At 46.0% G+C, this 25,884-nt stretch overlaps 1 protein-coding gene across 3 annotated transcripts in view; it reads right to left on the bottom strand.

Annotated features, from left to right (window-relative positions):
- The window catches only part of Fnip2 (folliculin interacting protein 2), a 101,267-nt gene that overhangs the window by 56,497 nt on the left and 18,886 nt on the right, over positions 1–25,884 (bottom strand). Inside the window, exon 1 of one of the 3 annotated variants that reach the window (XM_038347125.2) lies at positions 20,047–20,254. The exons of 1 other annotated variant lie outside the window; for it this stretch is intronic. In XM_038347125.2, the coding sequence (XP_038203053.1) occupies positions 20,047–20,051 (5 nt within the window). In that variant the 5' untranslated portion in view covers positions 20,052–20,254. Of the gene's footprint in view, positions 1–16,121; positions 16,203–20,046; positions 20,255–25,884 lie in introns of those variants that run through there. One more of the 3 variants, XM_038347127.2, reaches the window with a different exon arrangement.

The raw sequence follows: 25,884 nt of genomic DNA, 5'->3' as shown, positions 1-25,884 counted from the left end.
TACCCAAATGCCTTCAAAGTATTTCATAAAAGGAGAAAAACTCCATTCTCTCATATGAATACTATTTTGGTTTAACATCCAGTCAGCATCATTTTGGCATTTGCCATTTGAAATATTCCTTCATAATTATGCGCTGTCTCTGAGTTTTCAAGAGAGGGGTTGACGTGATCTTAGGTGGAGGTCTGCTCTTAGGCAGCCCAGCGCTATCAGGGACCTGCGGTTTCAAGGAGGAACGCCTCACAAAGAACAGAATGGTCATTGTGGACTTTGCCGCACAGAATCCGCTATCCCGCCGACCCCCCCAGAACAGGTCACTTCCCTGGGTTTATACCTCCCTTAAACTGTTACAATAGTAAGAGGAGCAGTAGCATACAAATGCCCAGGCCAGCAGCCATGATCTATGGCTCTCCTCTGGGTCTCACACCAGGAAGTAAAAATACATAGTCAAAGTAAACACACAGGAATAATTTAAAGGCAGCCTTGTGTTCCAACAATGTCAATATTTAAAGAATCAGATATGATAGGGAACTTTAAATAATCCAAGAAAATGTTAAATAAGCATTTAACTTATTAAGTTAAATGAGCAAGCATGATGGTACATACTCATAATTACAACCCTCAGAAGACTGAGGCAGGAGGATCACCAGTTTCAGCCAGCCTGGGCAACACAATGAGACCCTGTCTCAAAAATACTAGTAATACGAGCAGAGAAAGTCGTAGCTACTCACCCATTTGACAGGCAATTCCTGTCTGCTCACTGTGTGCCAAGCAGTGTCCCAGGCACTGGGACAAGGGTGAGCAGATTATGACCTCTGGTGCCATAGAGATTACTGTAAGTATCATAAGAACACAACCCCACTGCTCTTAAATACCGTTCTTTGTTTACCACCCTCACACACCCCCTCCTCTCTTAAAAACCAGTTTCTACAGACAAATAGAAATCTCTCAAAAAGCTTGTTGGAGGGCGTGATGGCACACACCAGTAATCCAAGGACTAGGGAGGTTGAGAGAAGAAAATCATTGAGTTCAGGGCTACTGTGAGCTATATAATGAATCCCTCCCTCCCTCCCTCCCTCCCTCTGAGTAAGATGAACCAAACAAAGCCAGAAGGGAGACAAGAAGGACCATAATTTGAAGGATTAAATACAAACAAACAAAACATAGACTAGGTATGGAGGACAGGGAGAAACTATGCTGTGATAAAGATGAATCACAGTTCATCCCATCAGCAAGCTATTTGTTTCAAGAAAAAAACTACGTAGATGGCAGTAACAGACTGGGAAATCATGTACTTCTGCTAGATTAATAATACACCCAAACAAACAGCTCACAGGAAAAGTCATCTCCAAATTAGTTGACTGTCCTTTCTTATTCTTTACTTATAATAGCATTAAGGTGCAAGAATGCCTTGGTTCATGCTATGTGTATAAACTTCCTCCACTGACTCGCTGGCCTGCAGTCAAGAGAAGCAGAGGGCCACAAAACGACCATTCTCACACAATGTTAGCTAGAGACGCTTATTTGCAAAGTATTCTGTTAAATGGATCTGCCTATTATTTTACCCAAAGATATTTACAAGCCGGTTGCAGTTTTCCCAATTAAGAACAGAAGTTATGTATAAACTTTCCATCTGCTTATAAACATGAAGTGTGGAATGGAAGGACAAACATCACACCGCAGCACAGCACAGGAACAGTAATGTCACTGAAATCTGAACATGCACACCAGGATTTACTCCTCACACAGGCTGGGACACCTGATGACCCATGACAGATGCCAAAATCAACTAGCTGCAGTTCTTACATCAAAATACACTTAAATAACAAAGCCACACCCTGAGAGGTTCGGAGATAAATGTCTAAATTCAGACATCAAATTCACAGCATGGATCTACAGGACACGTAACAGAGGCTTTGATGGTGATGCTCGCTGCAATAAAGAAATTTTCTAAATTTTATTTATGTGCATGTCTACGTAGGTATGGGTGCCCTTGGAGGCCAGAAGAAGGTGGCTGTGAGTGGCACAATTCAGGGGCTGGGGTTCAAACCCTGGTCGTCTGCACAAACCTGAGTGCTCACAAGCACTGAGCCATCTCTCCCAGCTCAGCAGTTCCCATCCAGAACTCTGAACTAACTGTGGAAGTACTAACTCTACAGTACAGAGCTTTCCAAAACCTGGTGCCTTACACAACTTACAAGTCTGTCAGAAAAAGACGGACCAAGCTCCTGCGAGGCACGGCTCAAACACAGTCAATTCAGACGCACAATCCCTTAACAGAACTCCTGGGAGCCAGATGTCTCAAAATTCAGATCTCAAAATTCAGATTTTTAAAAAAGACTTTAGAAAGATGAATATTATATAATAGCTCCTCCAGAGTGGGAGAGGCAATCAAACTCCTAAACCAGATTACAACAGCCCAAGAGATGAATATATTCCAAATACAAACATTTCGTACAGTTTCGCTATCAGTTCAGATCATCTGTAGGCTTTTCGGAGATTTTAAGATTGTAGAAATGTAGGATAAAGGACTGCTGGACCATTTGATGGCTGTTCCACCTGAAGGTAGGACCAAAAGGATACAAAACCTTCCAGGTCTCTACATTTTTCCAGAACATAACTATCAGAGATGACAGTCAAAGGTTTATGGTAATGAGGTTGGCTGTAGCTCTGAACCCCCATCCTGAAATAGTGTCAATAAATGGCACCAAAGGTCACAAGCTAAAAACGCCTAAATCCCTGTGTAATCTGTGCACACAGCCATAAACATTACAGTATGTGTCAGTGCGGCTGGAGATTCGGGTAGTAGAAAAAGATCAAGCGAAGACAATTTTCTCCTATCTTTTTTGAGCTCAGGGTCCTATGAGGACAAAGAGCTTACACTGCTTACAGATAGCTCAAAATGAATCACAAACCCAAGTGTAACAGGCCTGACCCTGTAGTTTAGCTGGGTGTGGTGGCTCCTGCTTGTGATCCCAGCACACAGGAAGCACAAGAGGGAGAGTCACCATGTGGGGCAGCAGGGCTATACATAGTAAGATCCAGGCCACACGCTGAAGAGTGAGATTCTTGCCTCAAAAACAAATAAAACAAAGCATGCCTACAAGAGACAATATAGATGACTTTAGGGCATGGATAACAGTTTTTACATAAAACTTCTTAGATGGTCCGCAAAACAAATCATTGGCAAGACAAATGTACTAAATTTAAAACTTCTATCAAATACTGTCAAAGTGAATGAGAAGACAGGCTGGAGAAAAAAAAAATTTGCAAAAGACATATCTAATAAAGGATTGCTATCCAAAATAAAGATGCCTTAAAACTTGATAATAAATCAAGCATGGGAGGGACGTGGTGGCTCACGTCTTTCATCCCAGTGCTTGGGACGAAGAATTCGAAGTCAGTCTGGTCTGCATAGTGAGTTCTAGGCCAGCTATCACTACATAGAGAGACTTTGACGGAAGGAAGGAAGGAAGGAAGGAAGGAAGGAAGGAAGGAAGGAAGGAAGGAAGGAAGGAAGGAAGGAAGGAAAAGAAAAGAAAAAAGCATGAGGCTGGAGAGATTGCTCAGTGGTTAAAACTTGTTTTTGCAGAGAACCCGAGTTCAGTCTTCAATACCCACAGGGTGACTCACAACCATCTACAACTCCAGCTCCCATGCACCTGGCATGCACACATGCAGACAAACATTTATACACACAAAATAAGATAAATAAATAGAAAAAAAAACTTTAAAGTTTTTAAAAGAAAGCATGATTAAAAAGCAGACAAGAGGTCTGATTAGGTACCTCACAACAACAGGGATTCGGGTAGCTAGAAAAGATGGCCCACAAGTTCAAGATAGTCTTGAGCCTTAGCCTGGTCTACACAGTGAGTTCCAGGTCAGCCAGGGCAACAAGTGAAACACTGTCCCAAAAACAAAACAAGGAGGAAACCCAGGGGAAAAATGCAAATTAGAACAACAGTAAGGTGTCAACTATATTATCTATTAGCGTAGGCAAAATCTAGCACACACACCGTCCAAATCTCGGCTCTCATGATAGAGCCACTTTGGGAGCCAGCCTAGCATCTCCTTACCAACTGGAGCGCACCCTTCTCGTATGACTAGCAACTGAGCTTCTGCTATTTAACCCAATGAGATGAAACACCCAAAGCTCTGCCGACAGAGGCTTACAGCAGCTTCACAGATAAACTTCAAACTCTTGGAAGCAACCGAGCTATTCATTAGGTAAGGAAACAACTAATGATTTGGAATGAAAAAGAAAAAGAAAGAAATGAGCTATCGGGCCATGGGCGGACATGGATTAACTTTCAATGGACGCTGCTAAGTAAAAGTATCAGTCTGAAAAGGTTGTCTGTTGTATGATTCTAACCAAACGATGTTCTGAAAAAGATTGCTGCGGTTCAGAAGAGAAGATGGGATATACAGATAAAGCCGATTTCTAGGGTGCTGAAACTATAAATCTCATCTGTCAAAACAAACAATATCTACCATGAAGATTTAAATGAACGACTCTGGGTGACAATGTGTCCCTAGGCACATGCACCAACCACCATGTGAGAGAGGCTCTGGGTGTGTGGAGACATGGGGCATGACAGGAACTCCCTACGTCCTCCTCAGTGTGGCCCTGAGGTGCAGTGTGGCCCTGGTAAAGGAGGTCACCACCAGAGCCGGCCGCTCACTGCTCAGCACTCTCCGAGCTTCTGTTAATAATGTAACAAGAGGACAGGCTAAACCAGAGTCTGACTCACAGCAGGAATGAGAACAGGAGAGCCAGGAAGTGGGGAGCAGTCCAGCAGGCACCCAAGCTCAGCACAGGAAACTGAGCAGAAATGCTTCAGCAGCTGCCCAATGGGTAACTTGCAGATTGCAGGGTGAAGTAGCCCTGTTTTCTGTGCGGGATGCCAACATGTCACTTTGGACTGGATTACATACGGTGACTAACAAGTGTTGTTTTACCCAGCTATCACCAAGGCTTATCAAAATAAGACCCAGACAGAAGCTTCTGTCAGCTGTCCGCTCCTGTGAAGCCCCTGTATCTGCACTGCTCCGATTCTCGCCTAGGAATGGATGTATCCTAGGATGAAAAGTTCTTGAAACTTGTGGCACGAAATTACCACAGCGTTCCTTCAGTCACTCTCAGATTACATCTCCAAATCAGAGTCATCCACCACTGGAAATCACCTACCCGTCAGTCAAAGAAAACTCCTTATTGCAAATACAACATGCATGAAGTCCAGACCTTGTGACCCGTTTGAGAAAGAGCCACACCCAGCAGGATTGTAATACTCGTCATGAACACAAGACGACCAGCTGTCTGCTTTGGGGCTGCGGTTCTCACTTGTTTGGCTGTGTTCTATTTTGTTTTCTCTACCAGCTTCATCCAGCCTTTCCAACAGACGCATTTCCTATTAAGTGGAATGGTGTTCACGCTTCCATGTGCAGAACTCAGTGAAAGACACTTCCCACACCTGGAGCCTACACGTACGCTTTCTTGTAATGGCCTTTTACAAAAGTCTTCAGAATTCTACTGTTCACCACCTTAGTGTTTCTGCCTTTAAATCTGTGACTCTTCTTGCATCCCCTACTGACTATCCTCGGTACCACAGTCCGCTTTTTCATGTGATTCCGTTTACTAAAGAGTAACTACTAAGCTACTTCAGTTTATAGATTTTCCTTTTAAAGTGGTCTTCATATACCGACTGCCCCCACCCATGTTGCCAATCATGGTGTGGTCTGTTTTGGGGGCCGGGGTGGCCCCCACTCTCAGCACTGGCTCCACCTGAGTTTCCCCAACCCCCATCCTCTATGGTACAATTTCTTCTGAACTCAAACTTGCAGATCTGAAACTACAAAGCGCAATCGGTTCTGAAGCGTTTATCTCGGTTCCTCTTCGCTCCAGCGACAATGCGAGGCCAACTTCTGCTGTTTCTTATATACAGCTGGTAAACGTTCCCAAGACACCTCAGGAACAATTCTATGTCTTATTCAATTTTTCAGGAAAATATGAAAAATCAAAAACCAGCAGTAGCTTTGCTACAACTACATTTTAAGAAAAGAGCCTGGAAACAATTACTTGAAAACTATTCCACATACCCAGCATGCTGTAAATTTACCAGGTTTCAATTGAGTTTTAAGAAGAAATTCTTTAGTGGCAAACCATTTAAGAGACAGAATTTTGTTGATATGGATTCTGAAAATCCATAAACCATTTGTCACTAGAGAAACAAAGGAATATGGAAGAGAAGATACAGAAGAGTTTCTACCTGTAAACCACAGTGAGACACTTGGGGATTTGGAATTCTTTCTCCACTGGGCTGTGGTCTGCACGGGCCAATGTTACCTATGTATACCACGTGACCATTGTACTTACTGGATTTTCCCTTTTTTATATGATTGGAAAGACACGAGGAGGCAAAAATAAATACATAAAAAGCTGGAGCTTATCAAGATGCTCAAACAAGATCTGAAACTACTGACTTAAGGTGCACAGAGGAACAAGAACGGAGCTGGATGTCACTCTGACAGCCACATGACTTGAGCAAACAGAAACCAGTGAGCAGTTTGGGGCCAGGTCCCAACTGTGCAAGCTACTGTCAATAATTTATAAGCACTCTTGGTTAGCCAGGACTCGAAAATGAATTCTGGAAACCAGTGCAATACTGTAAGACACACACACACACACACACACACACACACAATTTGTCTGTGTGGCTCTCAAGCATCACCCACACATACCCCACCCACCCACGGCACCCGTCACCCATCTGGAAGTCAGGACAATCTATGGGAGGCAGGGCTCCCCTTACACTGTGTGACTGCTACAGGATTCTCGGAAGCACCTTCATCTGCTGAGCCATCTTACCAACTCACACAGACATTTTTAAGATTGTAGGAAGGAAAAGGAGCGGATGAGGCAACTGGTCCGATCTGAAATGAATCCCTATGAATTTCAAACACCGTCCCAGGGGGTCAAGACACTTGTATTCTGAAGGCCGGCCAAATTGCCCCTGGAGGAAACAATCCTGGCCACTGAGCCACCAAGTTCCCCTGACCACTGAGACAGCCAAGAAGACAGAAGACAGCACGTTTGTGCTCACTGTGGATGTCAGGGCCAACAAGTGCCCAATCAAAGGACTGCAGCAGCTCAACACTGATGGGATCTACATCAGATCAGTGGATGGAGAGAAGACATGGAGTTCAACTGGCTCCTGACTATGACGGTCCTCCAGGTACTGCCAACCAAACTGGGACCAACCGAGTCCAGCTAGACAATTCTAAAGACACTTAAGTTTCTACCATAAAAAAAAAAAAGTCTTCTCTGTACAAGACTCAGCTACAAAAGACAAGTCTTTAAACCTTCCGGCACAAGAAATGAAATTCTGAGATAAATATCAAGGGGAAAAATAGGCTGCAAAGTGTTCTATTATGTGTAAAGTTGAGCCTAGGTGAAAAAACTACCGAAAGCAAACCAAAACAGGAAATTTATTTTAAGTTTGAGAAGCAGCAGAGAAGCAGCACCGGCTCACACAAAGCTTTTTTCATTTTTTAAACACATTTTAAAGAAAAAAATTGGCATTAACCAAGTTATTTTATGTGGACAGCCTCCCCAAGTAACAACTGGGGGATTTGGAATTCTAGAAGGACAAAGAAACAGAAGACAGAAGGTGTTGATGCTGCGGCTCAGAACCTCCAAGAAGACTTTTTCAAGCAGCCTGGGGCTGCCCCACAGATAAGCAGGAGTGGAGCTCAGAAAGCCAGTTCGGCCTGTGGCTACAGCTTCGGCTTTGGAGGCTTAGCTCCAACTCCTCCCCCACCCCTCGACTCTTTCTTGGTAAGATGCAGACAAGAACGCACACAAGAAGTGACATCCTCAGAGACGTCCCACTTCATTCTGCGAACAGATCCCTTCTGTTGGGCAGAGAGCACGTGAGCCACACTTGTGAAATGACCGCTCCTGCTCTCCAGAGAGCTTGTGTCTGGTAGTAGGCTACTTACCATTTTAGTAAGTCATTCTAAGACAAAGACTTCTGCAAGACAGAAACTATATTCTAGTTGGGTGTGGTAGTTAACTCTAGTTAAAACTGGTCTAGGTCATCCAGGAAGACCTGTCTCAAACATGTATCTTGATTTCTTTTAGCTAAACCAATAAATATAACAGTTTATACAGGATAAGCAGTTTGTGAAAGCTGATGATTCTGAGAAATGTTATTTTTTGTCAAGATTCTACTGTTTTACTTTTATGTGGGTCTGGGTATATGCATGTGCACCATGCTCATACAGTGTCCTGAAGAATGTAGAAGAGGGTACTGGGTCCTCTGGAACTGGAGTTAAGAGCCCTCTGTAAGGACTATGTGGGTGCAGGGAACCAAACCCAAAGATCCTCTACGAGAGCAGTCAGTGCTCTTAGCCACCTAGCCATCACTGCAACCCAAGACATTCTCAAGTAAAATTCCTAAGTCCATTTAGAAACTTACTTTTTACCTTAATCACAAGAACTAGAGTTTCACCTTCGGCTTTTAACCTAAGATTCTGGGATGAAATGCAATTTTCACAGAGTTTCTATTTCACTTTTCTTCCTTTTGTCTTTCTGGATACACAGTAAAATCTCACAAAGGGTTTCAATTAAGTTCTCCTACTAGGGAAATTAATTCTTCCGAAGTAGCTAAAGGGGCTGGAGAGAGGGCTCAAACAGATAAGAGCACTGGTTGCTCTTCCAAAGGACCGGGACTTAATTCCCAACACCCACACGGTTTCTCACAATCATCTGTAACTCCAGTTCCAGAGGATCTGATGTCCTCCTCTCGCCTCCACGGGCACCAGGCATATAAGTGGTGCACAGACATGCAGGCAGATAAAATACCCATGCATGTAACTAAGTAGAGCAGGTCCAACTGTGTTCCTCATGACCTTCCTAAAGAGAGTTGGTCATGACACACCCTCCTCATGAAAGTCTTTAGTCAGAGTAGCCTGCCTCAGCGTCCTGCCTCAGCAGTGACCACCAAGCAGAAGAACTCCAGTCTTAGCTCCGTCCTCTGCGCGCTTGGGTACTCCTGGCTTTAACTCTGACCTTCTAAGTGCAAGCAGTGTGGTTCAAGATTCCAGATGAGGCCACAACTACACATTAGCTCCAGCAGAGGAAGGCAAGATGGTAACGGAGTCCAAACGGCCAACAGAGTACCAGCGCCTACGTCTTTTCTACAAAAGAAGGACTTGTTTCTGCAAACTGTCAGTAACCATATTTCTCCTATGCAAAGCATTCCTGAAAACACAATTCAAATTTCAAATAAAACTTCTTAGAGTCCGGCTGAAGCCAGTATTTCCCGGAGTGCAAGAGAACTAAGCTTTCAAACCTGTGGTTGAGCCCTGCAGCATTCGCTCCCCTTCCTCCTCTGGCGCATTTTGGAATCTTTGGGCATACGAGGGTCTTGAAAACCCTCCCGGCGCCAGAAGTGGCATCTGTCACACATCTGGCCGACTCCTGCTGGCCTGCTGGCCGGTTGGTAGCTTTGCCACCACACATCTTTTGAGAGGCATAGACGCTCGTCAGTTGCTCCTGACCACCAGCGTGGACAAGATCACTCCTGAAGATCCGCTGCTGTCTGAAGGATATTCCACAGTGACCAGCAACAGCTCCAGCGTAAAGATCACTTCACTTCTGCACAGCACGTGAGACAAGCTACTACTAAACTTCCTCCTTTAGAAGCTTAGAAAAAAAAGTTCATTCATCATGTACATGAGGCCCAGGATGACTTCCGGAAGCAGGTGTATCCATTACATTATAAAACGTGCTCTCAGTAAACCTATAATAAAGCAGGCGGGCACCAATCTCTCCCTACTTTTCCTGAGCCTGGACTCAGCGAACTCAACAGGTCCTGTAGCTTGCTCTGACTCACACCATCTGCATCCCCAGCTGAGTTTATACGGCCCTCCCTCTACGAGTCACAAGTCACGAGACCAGCTCGCGTGGCTCTGGGCAAACCTTCAGCTGCAAGGTTGCTCTGACATTGGCCACACCACTCTCTTAATGGTTCTCACGTGAGGAAGAGTCAGCTGACACTCCCTACTCCACAACCTTGTGAAACTAGCCACAGCCAGTGAGGGATGGCTACCCACAAGAGCCAAAATGGAGATCTTCAGATACATAGTCATGAGTGGGACAGGAAGCAGAGCAGGGCATGTTCCTGCCATCATATGAGTGGGGGTGGGGGAGAATAATGAGAGACCACTAACACGAGAAAGCCTCCTCACTCTTGCGCTGAGTTCCTGGGCATATTTAAGCAGAGAAAGCCCCAGTCACCAGAACAGTAGAACACTTCTGGCTTCTGACATCAACATGGCTTACCTGGTTATGAGAATGTTGTGAGATAAATTTGAGTCTGTGGTCTGTGAAGAAAAGGTGTTCCTTTCAGAATAAAAACCACATGCCCTCAAAACACAGGCCAAGTCTAGAAAACAAGTATACAAACAAATGACACCAATTCCTTTTTCCTGGAATTTGGCTGAAGAAAATACTACTGGGTCCATCCCTAAAGTCTAGGGAACCCTTCGTTGGTTCTGTGTTCTTAGTCTTAAGTATATCTTTTTGCTGTGGTGGTTGTTGTTTGTTTTTCAGACAGGGTTTCTCTGTGTAACAGCCCTAGCTGTCCTGGAACTAGCTCTTGTAGACCAGGCTGGCCTCGAACTCACAAAGATCTGCCTGCCTCTGCCTCCCGAGGACGGGGATTAACGGCATGCACTGCCGTTGCCTGGCTTAAATGTATCTTTACACGGGTGGTTAACTTTCACTCCATTAGTGGAGAAATAATGTCAGGCATCGGCCTCAGTGGCCTTCAGACACTTTTCAGGCTGTTCCTGAGACAGGAGGCCCTCCTAAAATGAACGAAAAAAAAGAGATTCCCCCAAGTGATCAAGATTGCAACACACCTATGACAGTGAGTCTTTGTGGCGATTGCTACACCGATGGTATCAAGATAGGCCCAGTTTTCCAGGAAGGGGCTCACAGCCTTTCTACAGGGCACAATCTGGTCATGGGTTCTCCCTTCCTTTAAACCATCTGAAACGACTTTCAACAGAGAATAGCCAAATATTATTAAAATTGTTCCAGTTCAAAGGACAGAGCAGTTTTGGGGGGGAAACAACCTACTACGGACCAAGTCTGCATCTCCCAGCCACATGATATTTAGACTAAACTTACTGGTTTAGTTAAAAGACAGTCTTAGCCCCCCCCCCCCCAAAAAAAAGGCTTGCAACTTCAATCTCACAGCTGGTGGTGGTGGCACACACCTTTGTAATTCCAGCACTCAGGAGAGCTCTCAGTTCAAAGCTAGCCTGGTCTACAGGTCTTGGTTTAAGGACAGTCAGGGTTACAAAACACACACATACACACACACACACACACACACTTCAATCTCTACCAGATATTTACCTAGGATCTAAGATCATAAAACATTTGAAAAACGAGTATTAAGCTAGAACGCAGAGGCTTTATACATGCTAGGCAACGATGCCACCAGAGCTATATCCCCCCCCCCAGCTCTGTCACAGTCATGAAATATTTCTCAACATCTATTAGACACATAATTTAGAAGTGTAGCCACAAAAGTAGTATTCTCAAAGTAATTCCAGATAATAAAATACATATATTTTACCCCTTACCCAAGTAGTATATATAATAATGTAAAACAACAGATGAAAAAAAAAAAGATATGCTAGCCGAGTGGTGGTGGTGCATGCCTTTCTCAGCACTCAGCAGGCAGGCGGATCTCTTGTGAGTTCAAGGCCAGCCTGGTCTACAAGAGCTAGTTCCAGGATAAGCTCCAAAGCTACAGAGAAACCCTGTCTTGAAAAACAGAAAAAAATAAAAAATTTTTTAAAAAGTGCTCACAAGTGACATGCGGATGAAATAAGATCTGCTGCATTTGCATGGGATTCCCTTAAACAGAAACTAACCACACACCTGAGAATGACTTCCTTAAAAAGAAACTGCACCCTCCCTACAGGAATCTTGCTGATGACCCAGGCCTTTGCTCTGAGTTCTTCCATAAAAATGCTAAGCACACTTTTAATGACTAATGCATGCTTATTTTCCTAGAATACCTGTGTTTTAGGATGCTAAATAGATTATAAACTCTTAGCATAGAAAAACTAGGTCTTATTATTCTTTGAACCACAGAGAGATTTTACATCTGGTAGATGCCCACTAGACGCTTCTGATTGGCTTAATAAGCACTCCATATTTGCATTAAAGCTCTCACACAATGTACCTGCAGAGAAACGGTACACTTCTGTGGCAGTCTGATGTCCAGCCCGGGAGATGGGGGCTTCAATGCTATAATGTACATCCTCCCCCAACTGCAGCCAAGTTCTGGCAGAGGCTTCAGGATCCTCTCATGCCAGTCAATAAGATTCACATCATGTATTACAAGAAAGAACACAACACCAAAACTTGCAAAAATGTGAAAGTGACATTTCCTTTGTTACTATGCTCCTTAATCTTTAATTTTATAGTTCAAAATCTAATAAAATCTAATAAAATAAGAATATAAAAAATAAAATACAAATCCACATATCGTACTTAAATTGAAGTCTCTTTTCTACCCTTTACATTTAAATAAGAGTTTGAGCTCCAGCAATAAAGGAAAACCAGCTGTCTCACCACCACCATGTTTCTGAGACACGACAGAGCTCCCAGGGTAGACAGAGGGAAGAAAAGATATACTTACATCTTCTGAGCCTTACACTGCTGTTTCTAAAATCCCACCTAGGCAGGCACGACAGTGCTGGAAACCCTATTCTGAAATACTAAAAACACACATATTATAATTATCACCAACTTGATTTGTAGCCCTAGTCATGGTGGAATTCTATACTTTCTCCCACAAAGTGAGTCCACACATTATGGAAAACAAAGTCACCTAAGGCTCCACTTGAGGAAATGGTCTGCAGTCACTGAACAGACCCGCAGGCCAGCGGCCGCTCAGTTCCTCTGCTGACATCACGGGCTCAGCCACAGCACAGCCAACATCTGGAGATGTTAAGAGCCAGGTACGATGAAGCTGGAGAGGAATGGACTACAGGTTCAAGTGTCTGGTGGTGGGGTTGAAACCAGGACCTCACAAATGCTAGATATGTGCCCTACCCCTGAACCCAGTCCCAGGTTCTCAATTGTTTAAGCAGCTTGTTGTGCTGTTTCCATTCACAAATCCTAGGCCCTGAATTCGTCCTACAGAACAGCAAGTTTGTATCAATGAACAGCAAGGAACATAGCTACTACTCAGATAGCAAATGTACTTAATGTGCTTGCCTAGCACTCTGTGGTAAGAAGCTCTCATCACCCACAACACTGCTTCTGTTGAGCACAGGCTCCTCTCGAAACCACTCAGCACATTGCTGCGGGACCACCTCCGCTCTAAGACAGGACAGCAGAGGGAAGGGGTCTCGCTAGGAGAATGAAGGACAGGAAGGTTGCAAGCTAAGTATGGGTGCATTTTTGTATCTCTTTATCCTTACGCTGCACAAGTAATGATGGCGCTCACAGTACATCACAAAAACCCAGCTCAAAAGGCACAATTAAGAAATGGGTTAGGAAAGAAGAAAAACTGAAACCTGGCTCAGCCCACTACAAAATATCCACATTTAATACATCTATTTAAACAATCTTTGGCTAATTCACATTATCTTCATGAGAAACAAAGAAACAAAAGTACAGGACACAGTGTCACAAACAAGCCTTGACTGCACCATTCCCTCTCTTCTACACTTTTTCTATCCCCAGAGCTGGGAAGGCACAGCTATGAGATGTGGTGTCCAAGAGCAGACACAAAAGTATTAAAAGGTGCTCTTTCTAGATCTCCATATTGGAAAGTGAGCACTGAGAAAGTAAAATATGTACTTCTCTATATATTATAACTCAGAATGGAGCGTATTGAGGCTTTAAAAAGGAGTGCCCAGTGTGATGGCGCACATTTGCGATGCTAGCACTTGAGAGGTGAGTGGCAGGAGGGTCAGAAGGTCAAGGTCATGGGAACAAGCATGAGTACACCTTGCTCTATCCTGAGCACCCACACTATAAAGTCAGGCACTGCAGATATGCCTGTAACCTCAGCACTGAGCAAACAGACAGGACCATCCCGGAGCCTTGCAGGCCAGGCAGTCTAGCTGAATAAGTCAATTCTGTGTTTAGTGGCAAACACTGACCTCAGAAAATAGGTAGAAAGTGACTGAGAAAGAGAGCTGAAGTTGACCTCTGTCCTCTGAATGCACATGTGTGCACTCATACACATACAGTTCAAGGTCATCCGTGATGCTAGAGCAAGTATGTGTGAGGCTAGCAAGTATCTTAGAGTTACATTAGACTTTGTCTCAAGAAAAAAGCAAAACCCAACACTCATGGCCCATGTCTGTAATCCCAGCACTCCAGAGTAGGAGTAGAGGGTCAAAAGTTCAAGGCCATTCTCAGTGTCAAGTTTGAGGTTAGCATGGGGTTGGGGGAGAGGGAGAGAGGGAGGGAAGAGACAGAGACAGAGACAGAGAGAGAGAGAGAACTGTTATGGGGGTTTCGGCACCAATGTTGTATTCTTTTAAAAATGCTACGGAGTCCCAGGCGGCAGCTGTAGGCAAGCAGCAAATGCTATAAAGTCCCAAATGGTGGTAGCAGGCCATGTGGCGGCAGACAGCAGGCCCTGCGAGCAGCCAGTCCCAGGCAGAGAAGGCTGCCAGTCTTAGAGCGGTGGCCTGAGCAGTGGTGGCAGGCCATGTGGTAGCAGGCAGTGGGCTCTGGGAGCAGCCAGTCCCAGGCAGAGATGGCTGCCAGTCCCTGAGCAGTGGCTGGTCCCAGGAAGGGAGACACATGGCGGGTGGGCAGAAGACAGAAACATGGTGAGGTTGAATATTTATTCAGGGGAGTTATGAAGGGGGAAGGGAGAGAGAGAGAGAGAGAGACAGAGAGAGACAGAGACAGAGAGAGAGACAGAGAAGGGGAAGCAGACAAGTGGGGAGAGAGGCAGAAGCGAAGCTGCCTCTCTGAGAGGAAGATGGAAAAGAGTGAGCTCAGGCCGGAAGCTTAAGATCAGCCTGCCTCAGCGGATGGGGAGGGAATGGGCGTGGCTTGTCTCTTAAAGGGACAGGGACCAAAACAATAACAAGAACAGAAAGGAGGAGGGAAGGAGAGAAAGAAAGAAAAAGGAAAAAGAGGGGAGTGAGGAAGCCGTCACAGTAGATTACAGAAGTGGACTAAGGTCAGGAAGTGTAAGAACTTTTGTTACGGTGTGCTTTGGGAAAAGGGTTTCAGAGACAGATCCAAGACTGGAGCTAAGCTGGTCAGAAATGAGATCAGAGGTAGCTGGTAGAGAGTAACAACTCAAGGGCAGTCCATCTGCACAACGCCAGCTCAGTCTGTAATAAAGAATAACACCCCGCCCGTCTCTGCACCACAACACACTCGACAGCATCTCAACTCCTCAGACAAGCATGACAGTAGGACACTTAGCAATATATACAAACTCAGTTGTACTTTACAGATGATGGCGAGCTAGACTCACCGAGAGTGACTTTCGCACGCCAGGGATGGTTCTCTGGGTTTCTCTCTTAGTCACAGGAAAGAGGGTGGTAGTAATGCCATCTTTGAACAGGTAGGGAGAACCAAACACAGAAACATGAAAGAATAGCTGGACGTGGTCATGCACACCTATAGTCACAGTTACCCAAGAGACTGAGGCAGGAGGATGACAAGTTGAAGGCCTGCCTGCTCTCTACAGTGAATTCAAGGCCAACCTTGGCAGCTCTCTTAGATCTTGCCTCAGAAAGTAAAATGCACGCAGTATGGAGCTAGGGCTAGCCCACCTGCCTGGAATCTGCGCCGTGAGCTGAGACAGGAGGGGAGAAGAGTGGGTGGAGGGTGGAAAGAGGGAAGGGGAAGAAAAGGTCAGAAACTGGGAGGGGACAGAAGGGAACAGAGGGAAGGAAGGGGAGCGGAGGGAGGGAGTGAGAGAGGGAGGGACGGACCCAAAGCTTGCAGTGCATCAGTGGCCAGGCCATGGCTTCAACTGCAGGCTCCCTTGCTCTTGGGCGAGCACTGGGCCACTCATGAGCACCCTCACACCATTCTGTCAAGAGGTACCCACCCGGATGTGGCCGTCTGTACACACCAGATATCACCGCATTGAGTCAAATTCTTTTCCTACCATCTTGAACCCTTGGTCACTTAGCCTGCTCGGATTCTAATTTAGCACTGAGGGCAAGTCATATGCTCTGTGGGTGACTAAGTCTCTTGCCAGACACCTGGCCATGAACCCTGCCCTGCTCACATGTAAACATTCCCTGTGCAGGAGCCAAGCAGCCCACGGAATGCCAGCAGGGCTGCTGCTGGACATGGTCAGCCTGGCATGCAGGGGGTGGCTGGGGTGCAGGCTCCACTGCTCCCCGGCAAGGATATTCTCATTCTCTCTCCCTCCACTCCACTCCAAACCAAGCTAGCTTAAATATACACTAGAAGCCAACTGGCTTTACAGCCTCCACTTCAGAGAGGTTTACTCATGATGTTTTCCCTAGTTTTAAGCACACCTATAATAAACTCGTGCATAGCACTATCAAGCTTGGGGTCATTCCCAGTCACGATTTTCTTTTTAAGTTACATGAAAAAAATCATGATGATCTATGGTTCCTAAAGTTGTGCTTGATGTATGTGTCTGGGATTCTATAGCATTCTGAGAGCTAAGGAAAAAGACTGAGTTCTAGTCCAGACTGAGCTATGTAATGAGCTCAAAGTCAGTTTGGGCTACACAGTGAATTCCAGGACAGCCTGGGCTACACAGCTACCTACGAAGACCCAGTGTCAAAGAGTACACAGAAAGGGTGCTCTGTTGTTCCTCCCTAGGATCTAGGTTACTTTCTACCCCCCACCCCGTCTCCACACTCCGAAGAACAGCCATCAAAGACACTCAATAACTAAAGGATGAGCGTGCCTTCATAGAAACCCTCTCCTTCAACAACACTGAATATGAAGAGCAGGACTCGAAGTGGCATGCACTTTGATACTGCATGTGTTCCCTAAACAAGAAGAAAATATCAGAACATCTTAGATGAGCCAGACTGATGCTACTTTTCTTTTTCTTCTTTACTTATTTTCTGTACCCCCAGTAATGTAGTTATTATTTACAAATAGACATAATGACTTTAATTTTTTTTGCCATTAATGATCCCTTGATTTCTTGCTTTTATAGGCCCTACTGCACGGGAATGAACCAGAGCCAATGTAATCGCACAGACAGCTAGGCAGACAAACCATAGGCAAACATTTAAACAGCACTTGCCCCGGTTGTGCCCACACTGTTTTTTCCTCCATGATAACTGCTCTCATTAATATCTATTTAAGCCAGCCAACGGTGTAGCAATGCTGCTCAAAACAAGACTCCAAGTGGAAGAATTCCTTCCACTTGGAGGCTTTAATGCTAAGCAGCAACGCAACACACGCAGGGTGGAGGGCGAGGGGGAGAGGGAATGTTGAATTATAAGTACCAATCGTGTACGCCTGCAGGTGTGGGGAGTAATGTGTATGAAGGTCAAAGGACAACTTTCTCTCCTTCCGCCATGTGGGCTCCAGGGATCACACTCAGGTCTGAGGGCTTAGTGACAAGGACTTTGACCCTCTGAGCCATCTCCCTGTCCTGGGAAATTGTTAAACTCTCCACATTACTTTAAAAAGACAGCCAGCTACTCAAGGTTCTCTGAGGAAGTACCTGCCTGCTGGCAGCAGAGGAACGGGAAGAAGGCTGCAGGTTCCCGGCCTAACACAAGAAGCAGCAGCCCCGCGAAGAGCTGCCTTAAAGCTGTGCTTATCCTCACGCTTTGTTTATCACAAAAGAGGCACCAAGTGAGGGTTGTGAAGAAGTTGTCCCAAGACTGCAATGTCACTGTGCCCAAGAGGTACTGTCTAAGAAAAGTAACCAGCCCTCTCTGAAAGCATGAAGATAGACTTCGAGGGTTTTTGTTTTGTTTTCTGTGTTTCCTTTAAGGTCCAGCATCAGAGACTTCAAGCTACAGTCTCTCTTCCTAATGTATGATTTTGCAACCTATTCCTCTGTTTGGGTAAAATTAACAGCCACACACTTATTTTGAGCTTATATACAGTTAAGTGACTAAAGAGAGAGCTTTCTGGTTAAAAAGTCATGCGCCACCACCAGCGGCAAGCACATACCTTTAATCCCAGCACTAGGGAGGCAGAAGGCAGGGGGATCTCTGTGAGTTCGAGGCTAGGCTGGTCTACAGAGCAAGTTCCGGGACAGGCCCCAAAGCTACAGAGAAACCCTGTCTCGAAAAACCAAACCAAAGAAAACAAAACAAAAAACAACAAAAACCCCACTTGTTCTTGCAGAGGCTCTACCCATATGGCGGCTCACGACCAGTGTCAGGGGATTCGGTGCCCTCTTTCTGCCCAGGCACACACGTGGTGCACAGACATACATTTGAACAAAATACTCATACACATAAGGAACATAGACACAGATTACAGACCATGAGAAAACATTAGCAACAAAGATTACAGAACTTTTAAAGTTTAACTCTGTCTTCAGGCCGCCGCCAGCACTTGGACCTCAGCAAAGGCATCAATAGTCCAGGCAGTCCTGTTTAGAAAGCTGGAAGCTGAGCTATTGTTGGGTTGAGGCCATCCTGTCCCGAATCATTCCCAGGTCTCTCGTTTCCTGAAAATCACGTGAGCAGGGCACACGGCTGCAAGTACACAGCATTCTGGAGAGCAACTGCAGAAACAGAGTCCAGGCTGGCCTCCAATGTCCCCTTTAGCCAAGGATGACTGAATTTCTGGTCCTTATACCTCCACCTCCCAAGTGTTCAGAGTCCAGGTATGTAGCACCATGGTCAGTGCTACGATTATTCTTATCAGAATCTTACCCCTTGGGGAGAGCATGTTTGGAAATGTGCTCTTAGCGGAGAATGCTACGGAACCCACTCTGCTTTCTCTTGGATGCAAAGCTATGATACAACTAACTTCTCCACCCAGACTTTCCAACAAGCTGCTCCTTACCAAGCGCACGCCACAGAGCTCTCTAGATGGCCAGGGTCATTAGGGGACTGAGAGGCCTCCATTCACTTTCTTTGCCCACAGCTGAGTGCCAGTCACGCTGGGCCGTCAGCAAGACACTCCATGGCGAGCCTTATTTTTCACAACCCTCTGCGCTCCCTCCTAGGCCTTGTGCCACACACACCTGTCCCATATCAGACTGGTTCCCAGGACACCCTGGAAAACAGGCCTTTTGTAAAAAGACCCCTCTTATATTTAAAACTTTGGAGCCTTGCTGGTGTTAGGCCAGAGTTCTACACCCAGATTCTGAGGGTGTTTGGTTTACTTCTTGTTTTTCTTTTGGCTTTTTGAGACAAAGTCTCATATATCCCAGAACTTGCTATATAGCCAAGGATGCCCTGAATTCCCGATCCTCCTGTCTTCCACCTCCCAGGTGCATGCCACAATGCCTAACTAATATACATTAAGTGTTGATTAAAGGACCCACTATGTAGTCCAGGTTGGCTACATAAGACCTTATCTCAAAACTAAATATCTGTTAAAACATGGTTCTCTCCTGTCCTCTTTCCAGTTTAGAATAATGGGTAACAACCATGATTTATATCATAATAGAACTAAAATTTAAAACTTCCCACGTAACAAATACATCACTAATTAAGAAAGACTCTTAACATTAAGTTCTAATAGCCAAAGAAAGTCTAATCTGCTGCTTAAGGATATACAGAAATCAATTTCTGAGAAGAGAAAGCGAGGAAAAGGATGCTGAACTGTGAATCAGCAGACACGTCTCTGAGTAAGTGCCTCGTGGTAAGCCTGATTACCAGGAACTCAGGAGACATCGGAGCAAGCAAGGGGGTCACCGTCAGCTGGGGCCCTGCTAGTCACACCAGGAACAGAATGTAGGCTGGAAGGCAAGCTACACCTAGTTCTAGCCCAGTTACTCACTGCCCATGTGACTTGGGAAAACCACTCAGTCATGCTAAGTCTCCACAGCTGCTGCCTCAACTCACCTCATTTCTCAGGGCTGCGGGAGTGTGTAACACGAGCAGCTGAGAATCCCTCGGAAAACCTGCGCAGCTCTAGACAGATGGGAAGCTCTGTCTGTCTGTGTGCACAAGGCCAGGAGCACTGTTTTCTAGGATGACAGCGTGCGAGTCACAGAGCCAAGAGAAAACAACTGGCCACAACATCTGGCAAAGGATTTTACTATAACCAGCCACCCCCTCACTTCAATCCCAACCTCTAGAAATGCAGCCGGGTCTCTGGAATCTCCAAGAAATTACACAATCTAAGATAGGCTCTGCAAAGTCCACAGAGAACAGTAAACGGGAGAGCAAATCAATACGAGCTAGAAAATTCTAACTACGAAATAATTAGCTACAAGTTAACTGTCTCTTCCACTCACAATGACCCCTTTAAACCGCCTATACCCCTAATCATAGCACCCCAAATCACACCATATCCTCTTCCTAAAACACCTGTGTAACTTTCCAAGCCAGACCTTGTATGCTCACTCAGCAACAAACCGGTCATCTGCTCTGTAAGAATTTCCCACAATGCCCTGTTCTGAAAATATTGCTCCGGCATCCACTGAAGGAAGACAGAACTTGAAAGAATTTGCCTCTTAGAGTTCAGAATTGCCTAGCTATACAACCGGGCTTCAGGTCTTCCCCATGGGCGGACCTTAGAACCATCTTAGTCCCACACTGCCCTGGAGGCATAATTTGGGCAAGACCATTTGAACCGTGCACAACTGCCGTGAGGAATGTGTGAAAGCAGTGCCCGCTTCTGACGTTCTGAAGAGTGGGTCTCCCCTTCGCACCTCACCACACAGCAGAGTGCTAGCCTGTCCTTTCTGAATTCCTGAGCTAGGTAAAGAAATTCCCGACAACATGGACTGCCCAGGCTGGGTTCAACAATCCTCCCGCGTCACTCTCTGGAGCCCAGGGATTACAGCATGTCAGCACACCTGGATGGCTCAGCAGCCACCTTCGTTCACATCAGACAGGGGCTAAGTACCGACAGTCGTATGTGGTCATCATGCTGAGCTGGGCAGCACAGACCAGAAATCGCAAGGATGGTTAAGTGATTTGCCTGTTTCCCACTTCCAGCCTCCATCACTGAGATCAGCGAGGAAAAAAAGGAAGCCCAATCCCCGGTGAGTAGCACAGGTTTTAATGGCTGAAATGCAGGGTCCGGAGTTACCAGTGACAGCTTGGAGAAGCGGCCTGTCTCGCCATCCTACGCAAACAGAACCGAGAGGAATCGCTACCTCTATCTGATGCTGGACCCTAAGTCGTACGTTCACCGGAGTTAAATGCCATTAAAACCAAAACCCTATGGCAAGGGAACTGAAAACTGAGCCAGAAGATGACAAACCTAGAAAATACACATCAATGTCACTCTCTGCAGGGGGAGGGGGCTCTCTCTGCAGTTACACTGTGGAATACCGCTTTGACGGTTACAAATACACTGTAGCGAACAGGGGGACAGACAAGGATTATTACATTGTTGGTACTTGATAGATCGGAGTGTGAACTTCCTGTTCCTTGTTAGCTGTACCCCCTGGGAGCACACCAAGTCTCAAATGACAGCCTCTTGTCGGGCTGTAGCACAGCTCCTGGAATAGAGAGGGCATTTTGTAAATTCATAAATACTGGTCCGCAAGAGCTATACCCAAATTCAGCTCTGCCTCCTCTCAGGGAACAGAGTCTCTAGACAAAGAGGAAGGCTGGAAAAATCCTTATCTGTGGGTCTCATTGTCCCTCATCTCCATTAGTGCCCCCAATATCACCACCTTTCACCTATTTTCAGACCTTTCTCATGTCTCTGACACACTGTAGAGCATGTGGGGATGTGAACTGCTGATAACCCACACAGGCAGTCTGAGCAAGGAGGCATCACAACCTGGAGGCTTATGGAACAATGACAGAGAGAAGTTCAGTATTTCAGTGGTTGATTGTAAGTAGCAAAGTCTCTGTGTCCCAAATATGCCAACGTACAAGCCATTGAGAGAAAGAGAGAGAGGAGAACTCAGACCAGCAAGGCTGTTCAGCTGGAAAGAAGAGCACCTGCTACCTTGAAAAGCAAGCCTAGAACCTTGAGGAACCACAGAGTAGAAGTAGAGAATCACTTTCCACAAGTTAACCTTTGACATATATACACACACACCTCACACAAAATAAAATTTAAATAAGAAGAGATAAGGAATGAAAAGCATCCTCAATGTAAAAGAAACATCTAAAATCTGGAATGTTTGTGAGCCACTGAAGATAAATAACATATTACAATGAAAAGTAGAAGCCAGTGTCGGTGCTCAGGAGAAAGCACCAATTCCTATTAAACACAAAACAAAAATCCCACCTGGCCTCATTTACTGCTGGCCTTTTCTCTACCTTCCTCTCCAGCCCACACGCCTCCCTTCCCTTGGGCTAGGCTTTCAGAAAACTGGTGACATATTAATCTAGTCATGATTCAGTTATAGGAAATCACACGTAGAGACCTGGCCCTGGTGGTGCGTGCCTACCACCTCAGCACCAGAGACGCCAGAAGAATGAAGAGTTCAAGGCCATTCCTGGCTGCCCAGTGAGTTCAAGGACAGCATCCGATACAGGACATCCAGGCTCAAAACCGAGGTGCAAACTGAAAGAGGAATTGAAAATGAAGGACTCTGTTGGACAAAGAGGGCCTAAACGGCTTAGCAGCCCCTTCCTCTTGGTATGCAGTCAGTTCCCATTACACTCCTGACAGAAGAAAGGGGAGCAAACTTCCTCAAACCGAGCTCCTGCAGGGCATCTCATCCAGACTTCCAGCCCCAGACTAGGAATTAGCAGTCCCAATTAGCAGTCCGTAGAAACCAGAGCAACAGGCCATAGGCACAGAAGACCTCGTGCCCAAAGCCATCATCCCTGCCTTTTTCTAACCTGCCTTGTCTGCTAGGAGATAAAACCCTCCTCCTTTCAGATGGGGTCTTGCCCACACTCAGGAAAAGAAAGTCTAAGGAATATGGACAGGCCTCAGTGGGGGTCCCTCCAGTCTGTTAGCATTACGTCACGCCTTTTCCATCACACTTCCACACTGGACCCATGCTTCCGTCATGTTTGTGCAGCAAAGCCCACAAGGACACCAGAGAAGGACTGAAAGAGCTTCCAGAAAGATGGGCACGTGGTGTTTATCAGAGGACGGCACGTTCCAAGAAGACACCATAGCTTCCACATGTCTCCTTGAGTTTTGTGAGTGATAAGCCCATTAATCAACCCTGCAGAGAGGATTGTGGGAAGCCTGATTGACAGCTGGTGGGTCAAAACCATAGGTGAAGCCACCTGAGACTGGGACTGGCACCTGCAGAGGGGTGTCTTATGGCTCAGCCCTCAGCCTGTGGGACACAACGCTACTTCCCCATGGATATCCAATACCACAGTGTCAAAACTGAATCAGATCCGAACTCCTCAGAGGCGCAGACTGCTGCAGATGGCAGCCTACCTGTTTCGTTTGTGGTAAAGAACCTCACATAAGTCAGAAATGTCTATGTTGTGGGAACGGAGGAGAAGTTGAATTTGAAAATGAGTTGTTTTACCATAGGGGGGCGTTCGGGCAAGTTCTTTTTTATGTTTAGCCTTCTAGCTCAAGCCACACATCAGAAGCATCGTAATAAAAGGTGGTGACAGTACATGGCTAATCCCACAAAAGCCCTGGTCCTAATAAGTGAGCTTTGGGAATGCTCCTCAGGAAGGGCTGTTCTCAGCCATGCGCATAGACTGCTCTTTCGGGGAATGTGAACTTAGGGGTGGGGGTAGGGAAACTGTCAGGTCTTGTTGGTGACAGTCACCTTCTACTTTTTCCGCTGCTCTTTTGGGCTCCTGCGATCAAACACTGAACAAAGACAGCTTGAGGGAAGAAAGGGGTACTGACTGGACTTACACGTTACAATCCATCCTGGAGGGATGCCCAGGCAGGATGAAGCAGAGAGCAAAGAGGAATTGCTGCTTTCCCGCTTGCTCTCCGTGGCTGGTTCAGCCACCGTTTTTATACAGCCCAGCCTTGCCCAGATTCACTTGCCTAGGAGGGGCACTACCCACAACGGGCTGTGGGCCCACCTACCTCAATCAGCAACCAAGAAAATGCCCCACAGACATGACCGCAGGCCAATCTGATTGAGTTCCCTCTTCCTGAGTGTACAACCTAACTTCGCTGTCAAACTGCTGTACCTGGAAAACCTGATCGACTCTTTTTTTTTAAGATTATTTATTTATTATGTATACAATGTTCTGCCTGCATGTTGTCCCTGCAGACAGAAGTTGGCACCAGATCTTATTACAGGTGGTTGTGAGCCACCATGTGGTTGCTGGGGATTGAACTCAGGAAGAGCAGTCAATGCTCTTAACCACTGAGCCATCTCTCCAGCCCCCTCCCCCCCCCCCCATCGACTCTTCACCATTTAATGGTTGCTCTCATTCCTCCAAGGAATCAAACAGCTTCAGACTGAATAGCAGAACATATGAACTCTTATCACACTGCCCTCCTCCGCCAGGTCTTCCACCCCCAAGGGAAGGCACCCTTCATCACGAACACCTCCCCTGAGCCAGGATTAAGCTGATCTCCTGGCTCCCCCAGCTCCAGTCAAAAGCCATTCACCTAGGGCAGAAGTTCCTGTTACATTGTTTCCGCTCCTGACCAAAGATGACTATCTACTGTTAAGAGGCCTCAGGCCGCAACACTGTGGCCTCCCTTCTCCTGATTACTAACAAAAAGTGAATGCCCGGAAATCCTGAGAGTGTGGTCCAGAGAGCAGAAGGCTGGAGCCGAGATGATAATCAGATTAGAGCCAGACTACAATGGTATTAGGTTAGCGTTCTCCTGAGTGCAGCCTGTGGCCAGCAGAACCATGTGTGCCTAAGGAATGCAACAAATGCTCTCTTTGCTTCCTGCCATCCACGGAGAAGCTCCTCCCCATGCTCCCTTTGCAGCCTGGGGCTTACCCAAGCACCCAAGCACCTGCAGGCAAATGACCACGGACTGCACCCTTCAAAATAAATCTTTCTAAAGTGAAAGTGGCCACACTGGTACAAAAGTAGCTAATGTGGTGGTCTCTTTAAAGAAAAAACAAACAAACAAACAAAAATATATGTTTGGCCAAACCTGAGCACCTGAGTTTGATCCTGGGGTACCCACATCATTGCAGGTGAGCAGTAACTACCAAACGCTGTTCCCTAACCTCCAAGTGCACCACGGAATGCGTGCACCACAGAACGTGTGCACCTGTGCTTCCACACACGCGTGCACCCACACACGTGTGCACCATGGAACACGTGCACCTGTGCACCCCCATACACGTGCACATATACCAATAAACAATATAATTTAAACATTTTAAATAATTTCTTTGGTGTCCAGCTTTTTAATAAAGATTCATTTTTATTTAATGTTTATGGGTGGGTGCTTTGCCTGCACACATGGATGTACACTGTGTGCAAGCCTGGTGCCTTCAGAGGCCGGAAGAGGACATCAGATCCCCTGGAGCTGTAAATACAAATAGTTGTGAGCTTTTATGTGGGTGCTAGGAACTGAACCCAAGTCTTGCACTCTTAACAGTTGAGCCATCTCTCCAACCTGTTTTTTGTTTTGGTTTTTTGTGTTTGCTTGTTTTGTTTTCATTTGTAACTTTTTGAAACAAAGTAGCCTTATCCCTGGCTAGTCTAGAAATGCCTCTGTAGACCAGGCCAGCCTCAGACTGGCAGCCAGCCTTCTGCATCTGCCTCAGACATGCTGGGATTATATGTGTGTGTCATGACACTGGATTCTGGCTTTGGAAGGGGCCACTTCTTCCAGAGAAGGGTAAATCATGCATT

This window comes from Arvicola amphibius, chromosome 11 (genome assembly GCF_903992535.2).
Source record: "Arvicola amphibius chromosome 11, mArvAmp1.2, whole genome shotgun sequence".
NCBI lineage: Eukaryota > Metazoa > Chordata > Mammalia > Rodentia > Cricetidae > Arvicola > Arvicola amphibius.
Note: the sequence above shows the minus strand (reverse complement) of the source record. Positions and strands in the feature narration are given on the sequence as shown.